This window comes from Euwallacea similis, chromosome 6 (assembly GCF_039881205.1).
Source record: "Euwallacea similis isolate ESF13 chromosome 6, ESF131.1, whole genome shotgun sequence".
In the NCBI taxonomy this organism is placed as follows: domain Eukaryota; kingdom Metazoa; phylum Arthropoda; class Insecta; order Coleoptera; family Curculionidae; genus Euwallacea; species Euwallacea similis.
Window position 1 is genome coordinate 1,433,518 of NC_089614.1, and position 10,936 is coordinate 1,444,453.

The 10,936-nt window shown below is 35.5% G+C and overlaps 1 protein-coding gene across 5 annotated transcripts; it reads left to right on the forward strand.

Moving 5' to 3' along the window:
• Positions 1–612: 612 nt before the first annotated feature.
• Positions 613–10,096, forward strand: Ube3a (ubiquitin protein ligase E3A). Of its 5 annotated transcripts, none has more exons than XM_066390783.1 (13): positions 613–968; positions 4,531–4,690; positions 4,740–4,971; positions 6,126–6,311; positions 6,565–6,864; positions 6,921–7,159; positions 7,215–7,482; positions 7,947–8,155; positions 8,618–8,846; positions 8,904–9,025; positions 9,168–9,335; positions 9,394–9,549; positions 9,604–10,096. In XM_066390783.1, the coding sequence occupies exons 1-13, from the start codon at positions 928–930 to the stop codon at positions 9,940–9,942; spliced, it is 2,649 nt and encodes an 882-aa protein (XP_066246880.1). In that variant the 5' UTR covers positions 613–927; the 3' UTR covers positions 9,943–10,096. The 5 variants fall into 5 exon arrangements, with proteins under 5 accessions (XP_066246880.1, XP_066246882.1, XP_066246881.1 ...); XM_066390785.1 differs by having other exon boundaries at positions 7,959–8,155; XM_066390784.1 differs by having other exon boundaries at positions 4,746–4,971.
• Positions 10,097–10,936: the final 840 nt, after the last annotated feature.

A 10,936-nucleotide genomic window follows, 5' to 3' on the forward strand; every position in this document is an offset into this window, starting at 1 on the left:
ATGCTATTTCGTGTTAATAAAACGTATGCTTTAGTAATTGAATCCAAGGCGCATTATTAATCAGGAAATTAAAGATATATAGAGATTTATTATTTTGTCACCTGAACGAACTTTATTTTAATTAAAGCTGAACAGTACCTTGCTATTGATTACCAATTCTTATCGCACTTTTGGAGGGTTAAATTTCTCTTAAGGACGTTAGGTTTAAATTGAATAGCTTTTAAGGTTTCTTAACTATATCCCTTTTAATTATATCATTTTGCCTTTTCTTTCAATTAAACTTTTTTAAGGTTTCAGATAATAGTATCAATCTTGCTGTGTTGCCATATAAAATACTCAACATGTAGTATGCCATAATACCTTAATTTATAGGTTGTGACTCATAGATGGCATCGTTATTGTTTTTAGCGAGAGTGACACTGACATTTTCCTGGTAGTAGGGTCTCGATTCTGTAGAAATATATGAAAGAGAGAATGAAATTTTCGGCGATGTTGATTGGGCAAAAAATATCACTCACTCATTTGATTGGACAAAATATTCATTCCTTTTCTTACATGTTTCTATAGAATAGAGCCCCAGCACAGCAGCTGGCGCTTTGACTTTTTACATAATTCATTTGTCAGATATTCATCGACGTGCTCCGTGCTTCTCTTCCTCCCAGAATAATAAAAAAAAACAAACAATTTAAAGTCCTAAAAATAGTTGAAAAGTAAAATTTATAATCATTTTGCCAAAGTTGCAAATCATCTTTACTCAAATTGGTACTTCAGGAATCGAATCCTATCCAGCATACTGCAAAAGATAAGGGTGTCGAATTTCCAGCTTTAATGCTAAATTTGGGGATATTTGAAGAGGTCGACGGACATTGATGTTTTCACCGCCTTCATTGCACCTTAGTTCTTTTGATTTCTTGCTAAACAAGTTCTATGAACTCGGAGGATAATTCTACTGTAGGCGAAGCTTCAAGGTAAGTTTCAACTCCATGCCAGAATCTCATTCTACGCTCCATCCACATTTAAAAGGTTTTACCAGTTCTAAGTTCACTTAACTGCAAATTTTGAGTTTAATATTGATTGTAAATAAATAAGGGGCTATAGCCCTGGAGATAATGATGGAATCATACAGAAACATTTTTATTTTTAATGTAAAATATAAAGCCGATAAAGTTCTATGGGTCTTCAATGTCACATTCTGTTCAATGAAGTAAACTAACATTCCTTTCTGATTGATAAACTGTATGTTTTTCTAGGTAACCCATCTTTTGAACACTTTGTATATATTTTTGGATCTTTCGCTTGATTGTTAAAATGTTAATGATGAGTACCTTACACTTACTTTTAATATCTCTAAGTCAGATATTTTGCTACAATGGAATTAAATTATACAAATTATACAAGTAGTAAATTTTACTTTGAAATCTACAAATAGAAATTAATAATTTAAGCCAATAGCAACCAAAAAGGGTTTACCCTTTAATACTGGTAAATATTCAAAGTTTATTCCTTAAATATTTTGGTAATGTCAACACTAGTACTATTAGTTACACAAAAAATAGTATAAGCACCAACAGTAATCAATTTTTCTCTTCACAATAGTTAATATAATGTTATTTTTGTGTCTGTTGTATGGTCATTTTCTGACTTTTGACCAAAAACAATTACAAATCTTTTTAATCAATTATGTTTTATAACATCAAGAATTCATCAAACGGCAAATAATAAAAAAAGGATGCCAATTTATAATTTGCAAAGTATTTTGATATTTTTGTCTTACCTCCCTGTAGCAGTAACTTTCATAATTTTATGCAGGAGAGTGTTTGAGAGGGAATATCTAGCAATTCAGAATAGGTATCTTAAAAACCATGATAGATAAGAATAACATGAATATTTTGAAGTTTCTAAGTTGATTAACAAATTAAAATTTTTTACTTAAACACTACAGAGATGCTTGGGGCACTAAAGTAGAATCTATCTTGGGAAAATATATCACCCTATAGATGTACACAGTTATTTGACATATTATTAAATTACATAGATTCTATGCACTCTAAGTTTAAATTAAATGTTTACACTCTCCTTTGCTGCATAAGCAGTGGAGGTGTACACAAGTGAAACAAGCATTTCTTTTAATTTCAACAAGATTGTTATTGGGAGACACCAATAAACCATGTAACACAAACAACAAGAGACTTTTTTTGTATATTTAGTACTTCCCCATTAAATTATAAAAGGTATAGGTCGTTCAGTACAAAAATTGATGCACATCATAATGCTGAAATTCAGAGCTCTTGCCAGTTGCATGATTAATTTAGTATTTCTTATACAATATGCAATCTGTAAAATTTAATAAAAATAATAAACTTAATTCTCTGACGGCATTTAATGACATGATAAGGCCATCATTGTTTTTTTCCCATTCAAAATGACGTGCATCGGTTTTTATACTGGACGATCTATAAGTTCAAAGTATAGAAGTTTCATCAATTCAAGTGGAAACATATTGTGCAAGTGAAAGAAGGACCGCATAAGATTTAATGTCTCCGACAAAGACCAACAAAGTGGGTTGTGAGGCTAGCGACTGATGTGGCCGGAGTGAGTCCAGTATTAGATCTCTCACCGTTTCAGAATTTTTACTAATATAAATTGTAGCGATAGATTATTTATTTTTTCCATTTATTTACATTACCGCTCTTTGTTCTGATAGTTAAAAAAAAAAATTTATCGCCGTGAAGGCAATAAAATCTATACTAACCTCAACATCGCAATGGAGGTGTCGACCAGACCAACTCCGCCCACATCAACTGCTAACCGCGCAACTCACTTCGTTGTTCTTTGTTGGAAACATGCTAAACCTTATGCGGTCCTTCTCCCACTTGCACAATCCTTATGTTTCAACGTGAACTGGTGATACCTGTACACATTATACATACATTACTGACCAGCACAAATATAATTAGAATGATTGAATTTCGACCTGCATTTTGGTATTGTCCTGGCGACAACCAGATGTGGCTGGTTTCCTTCAAAGACGCCACTCACCAGTTCCATTTCTGATGGTTCCTACATCTGTAATTGTAGCGAACTCGTATATCGAAAGATTCGTTCCGATTCTACGATCGAATGGAAATGAATTATCTTTAAAAATCTGAACAAACATGCGTAGGATTTATATTTCTATGAGCTCCACAAAAATCGTTTAAAAAACTATTTCTTCTGTTTTTCTCGGTGTAGAGGTCTAAAGTTGCAAACACAACTTTTTCATTTCGCCGTGTTTGCTTTTTAAGCAGCACAATGTTCTATAATTATAACATTCGCACTCCTTAAATGGCATGTTAACGTCACAATAATGTAGAAATAAATTTATTTGAACCATTGTGTCTTACAAATAATTACATGAAAAAAACATTAAATTAGAAATAATGGTAAAAACCCACTAATTGAATATAACTAATCCTGAGTGAATCGATGAAACTATTATTATACCGAAAACATACAGGGGTTACAGTTATCATGCTCTTTTACTTTCTCGGCGTATTGCCATCTTCACAAAAATCTTTGCTGCAATAATTTCATAGAAAATTATAATATTTTTAGATTTAGAGCATACCCTGTAACAGATATTTTCACCTGAACTAACTAGAAAGCGCGCTTGAACCATCTCATAAGAACAGCTTTGGTACCACTTGCTGCCACACAGCAATACTATTCTTATGGTTCGAGTACCATTTCTGGTGCAGGCAAATTTACCTTGAGACAGCTGGGCCTAAGTGCCAAATTAGAAATGTGCTGCGAAGGAATGTGCAGGCTAATTTCCATAGAAACATTACAATAGGCCCTGGGTATTGGTTAGATTTATGGTTTCTATGGAAATTAGCCTGTCGGTAAGTCACGTACTTCAAACATTCGAAAACAGGGAAAAATCTTTGATGCCAAAGCAAAAGTGTTAAAATTCATGCATCTTATCTCGGAAACTAGGCGTTTGCATTCGTGCTCCGTTCGAAATGAATTTTTACACCACGTGTAACAAATATTTATTTACCTAATAAATTTGAAAAGTGGTGCTTTACAGAAGCGATCGGCAGTCCAGTGCGGTAAAAACACTTTCGAACGTGTTAGGTACAATCTTTTAGCCCGCAAATGTGAGCGATAAAGTTACATTACTGCATGGCCGCAGTAAAAGAAGAATGCAGGGTATATTTTTGTGCAGTAGTGGTTTCAGTGTACGCAAAAGTAATGTATTTCCTGTTGTTTTTTTTTCAAATGAACGGTAGCCAATTTTACCCAAAACCCTCCGTTAAGCGACGAAATATGTATTCAAATGCAGGTTGATCTGTGCACAGAAATATGTAATATTCCCAATGCCATGCAAAGGGAGAGAGCTATGTGAAGCACGTTTTTAAAATTGGATTATCACTGAGACTGCATCCAAGTAAATCAATGGATGATCAATTGATTATATGCACGCAGTCACCGTTAGGATATCTTTCTATTTTTGTTGATGTGAACTAGAAAGTTATCCATTTCATGTAGCAAACTCGAGGCCTCGTCTAGTGCCAAAGAACCGACCAACATCGAAGGCGAAATGAAAAGGGCAGCTGCAAAGAAACTTATAGAAAGATATTTCTACCAATTAACCGAAGGCTGTGGAAATCCTAATTGTACGAATAAGGACTGTGCTTCAAGTGGAGAGGTAATATATGATAATCTAATTAAACAATGCTTAAAAAAGTTCGGAACAATTTCAGCCTATGACCCCAAACGCTGCAGCCGGGCGTGCACTGAAGTTATTTTCACAAGAAGCCAAATTATGCGAAACTCATCCTAGTAAAGTTGCTAAAATTAACTTACTAGATACACCAACTGCGAACGATACCCGCTCTGAAGAGATTTTTGGTAATGTTCCATCCAATGACAATGTAGTTTCACAGTCTAGTAAAGACTCTGGAAAAGGGGGTGTGAAGTACAACAGCGGTAAGTGGGATTTATATATTTTTCTTGCGTTCGATTACATGATTTGGCAACGAAACATAGATATTTAAAAAATGCCCGTGTGTACATATCAATACAGAGTGATTCAGTCTATTTTTAATTAGCCGTCTGAACGGTCGATGCCGTTGGAGTTTATTTATCGAAAAAATATAAACTCGTACCTACGAAATTTCAAGTGAGAAGTTTCTGATCATGTGCTTTTCTATAAATACTGAAAGTTGATTCCAAGTGTTGTTTTGCGTGTTTATCATTGAGAACTCATATATTTCTGTTGCTGCGCGTTTTTCTCCTTTTACGTACAAAACTTTCACCTTAAAACAAAATTTAACAGACCCTTGATATGTTTAATAACAATAACAATTAAACCGCCTTTTTGCTGATTTAGCGCCGGTTGTCTTAAATATTAATAAACAAAAAACAAAGATTTGGCGGTCTGCCACATTTTGAAGGTGCTTGGTGTATACAATTTTTAAAACACGTTCGGCATCAGGCAATGACTTGTAGTCTTGTACCTTTGTGAACATGTTCAGGAGAAGATACAGATATTTTGGGGGTAAATATCGTCATGTGTGCTTGTTTTTATTTCAGTTAGGTTTTTCTTTGAAAAGTACCCACTTGTAATATTTATGATATGTGCACTTACCTTGGAAATACCATTAATTTAGAAAACAAAGGTTTATTTACTCACTTTTATGTATTGAATCGGACAAAAGAGCTGTTAATTGCTTCTGAGGAAAAATTTCATTTCAAAATCGGAAAAACTCCTTCATGCGATTTAAGCGAGGTTTTGATCATAAAGGTTGAACTACGTAATCCATCATGAATTACTTCATATTCCAGATACTGGCGTCCAGATAGGCCTAAGGTTACTTGTGCTTAATGAGTACATTTAAATAAGTTTCCCTGCTCATTTTTAATAAGTCGTAACGCCCATTGAGGTAAATATCACCACCTAAGATTTCTCCTGTGAATTCTCATTAAATAGAACGCAAACTGACTCTAAAGAAAAATGTGATACCCTTGTGGGAAGTCCCTTTCTTGTTGTCAACCGCAATTCCACGGCAGCTTCGTGCAAGAAAGCGTCATTTTCCGTAATTAGCTAAATTACTATCTAATAGTGTATTATTCTATTTCAGCCCCAGTACCCACCTTCTTGACCGAACAAGCACTGTATGATATAATTGATGAATGTGAGACAAACGAAAGCTACTCGCCTCTTATTCGATCTTTGGGAGAAATATTCAGTAGTATTGAAAACTTGTCGAAAAGCTTTCCGCAAGAACGAGTTTCATCTTCTAGTTCGCCTAGCATAGAAAGTCCAGGTGAGGCTCGCTTAAGCTACAGTTTGCTGGGAAAGGGGTACCATAATGTAGTGACCAGATATGGCGTCAATAATACTTTCCAGTGCCAATCACAATCTTGTCTGCCGCTACCTAAAAAGCCGCTTGAGTTAGTGTAACATGCACGGGAACCAATTATGGCACCTCTTTCCTATCAAACCCGGGCTTTAGAGACATATTGAACAACACCTTTTTATCCCTTACAAAGAGTATTGTGAAAAACTATAAATTTTAGACGATGTCAAAGGCTTAAACAAAGAGCAACTGCGTCTCCTTGAAGGCGAAATGGACAAAGACGAAGACTGTTCTGCTGAAACTAGTACGTCCGGGGTGCCTCATGTGGATTTGCCCTCAGTTAAAAGAGCATATACGGCCCTTTTTAAGCTGAAAACATCAATCTTCGAAAACGCTTTAGTTAATGCTCTGGTAACGTTAGCAGGCAATCTGCAGATGGAATTACCTACGAGGAAAAAAAATGATAACCACTACGATATTGTCAACGTTTTGCTTATAGTTTTCGAGATTCCTGCCTTAGGTTTGCATGAAACCTTACCTTGCAGGATTGTGCGTTATTTACTTCTTATATTTTAGGATCTGGCGATTTTTTAGAGACCGCCTTACCGGCGATTTGCCGAGCTTCTCAATGGCTACCAGTAGAGGTTCAGGCCACTCTGGCTAGAACATGGGCAGGTCCGGGTCGATCTTCTATTCGAAATATATTAGAAAATCTGCAACAGCTGATTTCCTTAAGAGTTATTGTCACCCCGTTTCATAGGGACTTTTTCGTCCAAGATGAAAATGTTATTACGTCTGCGACCAAGCTGATGAAGGTATAGATCAAGTGGGTTAAGATTAAACCGCAAACTTTTTTTAATGAAATTTCAGATAGTCTATTATGCCAACTTGCTTGCCGGGGTACTAGAATCGTCTTCTTTGAGGAACGTGGACGATATGGGCGATTCGCTGGACGAATCGTTCCTGGCAGTGAAATTGAATAAAAGCATTGCGCCAGAGGACGCCTTGGCCAAGGTATTGGGCGTTCATATTTTGGATTGCCGAAAGCCCCATTTACCTTATTCAGAGTTTTACAATGAGCCTCTCAGCGATATGGTGGAAATGGATCGGGATTTTGCCAACTTTAAAAGCGAATTAGGTACTAACTGAAAAGAAAATTTGTTTTGGTTTACGTTTGAGATTTTTAGCATTTACACAGAAGTAGATACTGAATATGAAGTGACTAATAAAATTATAAAATGGAAATTTATAAGCATTTCTGCTTTTTAGTCATTTCACTGGGAGCAATTGATTTTTATAGATCGACAATGAAATGGGAATAAATTCTACAAATTGAAGCAGATAATTACAGAAATTAAGCAAAAAATGAGATTTGGTTTGGAATTTTATTGCTTCATATTCGTGGTATTTACGTCTGCGTACACGTTAAAAATTCCAAACTTAGATGAATTAGGTACGTTTTTCTCTTTTAATTTCTTTAATACAGTGTGAACTAATAGTGCCTATATTCCCCATTTCGGCTTTACTAATGAATTTTTTAGTGGCTAACTTTGATATTTTTTCCAGCAATTTGACAACACTAACGTTAAGTATTCCATACAGGTATCTTTTCAGGCAAGTTCAGTTTTATGAATTACCCCTTCATATTGACACCAGCAACGAAAACCATGGGGCTCTATTTTGATAACCGTATTAGAATGTATTCTGAGCGAAGGATCAGCATTTTGCAAGCGGTTACCGGGCAACCTTCCAATCCTTACTTGAGACTTAAGGTTAGGAGGGACAATATTATTGATGATGCTTTAGTTGAGGTAAGTTTGGTGTTGCATTTTCATCCACCCAAAAAACAAAGCAGTATGTAAGGTAGGTCGCATATTAGAGTTGAATGAGACATAAGATATGCAATCTGAGATTTTCAGTGGTGCTACTTAGTATATTACTCGGAGATATATGGCGCAAATCAATTCAATTTAAACGTATGTCGCACTAAGTATCGTCTTTTAGAGGAACTTATGTAAATGCTGCTCTGAAACATTTCTTCAAACAGTATCATTGCATGTCTCTCATACAGCGCTGGTGTGTGATCGGGTTAATACACTCGCGTCGTGTGAAGATACCAAATAAATGTTTCTGCTGTTCTGAATCGCCTCAGCCTGTATCGAATATTTATTTCAACCAGTAGATCGTTATATGGATATGTCACCTAACTTTATTACTTACCTTTTTGGCGGAATACCAGTTAAGAATTTAATCAAAACATTCCTTCACTACAGCTTGAAATGATATCAATGGAAAATCCCAACGACCTTAAAAAACAATTGGTGGTGGAATTTGAGGGCGAGCAGGGTATAGACGAGGGAGGCGTGTCCAAGGAATTTTTCCAACTAGTCATTGAAGAGATTTTCAATCCCGATTACGCGATGTTCACAGTGCAAAACGAGACACAGACTGTTTGGTTCAACCCCACTAGTTTCGAGAGTACCGCTCAATTTACCCTTATAGGTGACAAATTTCAAACATTTCTCGGAAAGTACATTTCTCACAAACTCGTTTTTTTAGGAATTGTATTGGGCCTAGCAATATACAACAACATAATTTTGGCCGTTAATTTTCCAATGGTATTGTATAGAAAGTTAATGGGGAGACAAGGGTCGTTCGAAGATCTTGTAGACTGGAATCCTGTAAGTCTCAAAAAGTCCAGATAACTTTATTACGCGAACAATTTCCCTAGAAATGGCAATTACGTTCCAGATAAAGTTGTCACCATTTTGATCTATTATAACGATTACATATTCAGTATTCAACGATCTATGTATTTTTTAGGTACTGTATAATAGTCTAAAACAAATGTTAGAATATACGGGGGCCGACTTAGAGGAAGTGTTCATGCAAACGTTTAGAATAAGTTACCAAGACGTGTTCGGGACCATAATTAATTACGACCTTAAAGATAAGGGTGAAAAGATACCTGTTACACAAGAGAATAAATATGTAAGTTGCAGTTTCCTTATCTACTCAGGAAACGCTTTTACTGGAAAGTTTTTTTTAGGAATTTGTGGATTTATATGCAGATTTTCTGTTGAATAAGGCGGTTGAAAAACAGTTTCGCGCCTTTTATAAAGGCTTCCAAATGGTGGTGGACGAGTCTCCTTTGGACCAGTTATTCCGTCCCGAAGAAATCGAGCTGCTGATCTGCGGTAGCAAGGTTGGAAATATTTCTTTTAACTGAGAGAATTTACATTTTAATATTTTTCCCCAGAACTTCGACTTCGATGAACTGGAGAGCTCCACAGAATATGACGGAGGTTACACGAACGACTCGCAAGTCATCAAAGATTTCTGGTCAGAGGTGCACGCTCTCTCGATGGAGGACAAAAGGAAACTGTTGCAGTTTACGACAGGTTCTGACCGGGTCCCCATTGGAGGTTTAAGCCGGTTGAAATTGGTTATTGCACGGAATGGGCCCGATTCCGACCGATTACCAACAGCTCATACCTGTTTCAATGTGCTGCTCTTGCCGGAATACTCATCCAGGGAGAAATTGAAAGACCGACTCGTTAAGGCCATAAATTACTCCAAAGGTTTCGGCATGCTGTAAATTTGGGGTGGAAAGAATTGTGCCGCCGCTTTGTGATGATTTTCTAGTGTAGCCTAAGATGTGAACGTTACTAATCGTAATATTACTGTGTAAGGTAAGTACCTATCTCGATCAATTCTGTACATTTTACGCAATAAAATTTCTTTTTATTAGACGTAAGTATATTTTCTTCTACCACGCATCGCTCTTATTAACTATATGTGCGTGAAATGTGTGATACAGATTTGTTAGGTAGGGAAAAATTTACTTATGATAGGGGTGTGTAGATGGCGCCACGTCAAGATATTTATGATAAAACGATGTAGGATACTGATTTCTTCTATCTAGCAACGTTCAGTTCGGTTATTTACAAACAGATGACATCCCAAAGAAGTACAGATTTCTAACAAGGAAAAACCTAACTTGTGATAGAAATATGTGAATGTAAACATGTTTATCACTAGACATTAAAAATGCAGATTTCCTTTTTCGCAACTCTCAGTTTGTCTACTCACATACAGATGACGCTATAAAAAATGTACAGATTTCTTTAGAAAAACCGTAGATATTCAAATATAGGTATCAAATTACAGATATTTTTTAAATTGTATATACACTCACCAGTAAGTCTTGGTGCAGTACCCCATTTCATTAAAATGTGTAAATATTTTCTCCGTATGAAAACAAAACGTATTTTTATTTAAATAGATGTACTGTATTATCTAAATCTATACTAGTAATAATAATGAAATCCAATAAAAACTCAAGTGTATACAAAAAAAATCTAATAATAAATTGATTCCACAAAAGTCTTAGTTCAGGTAATGTAATTGCAATTATTTACAAAAATAAAGAAAATTAATATCGTGTGGGGTACCCTTGTTTACGAATTTCTAATAAACGATTAAGCTTTAGAGCATATTGGAGCATTAGCATAGAGCCAATTTTCCTGTTAAGTCATTCGATATTTGTAACCATTCTTTTGAGATAGCTCTTTTTAAATGCGTTTTATTAT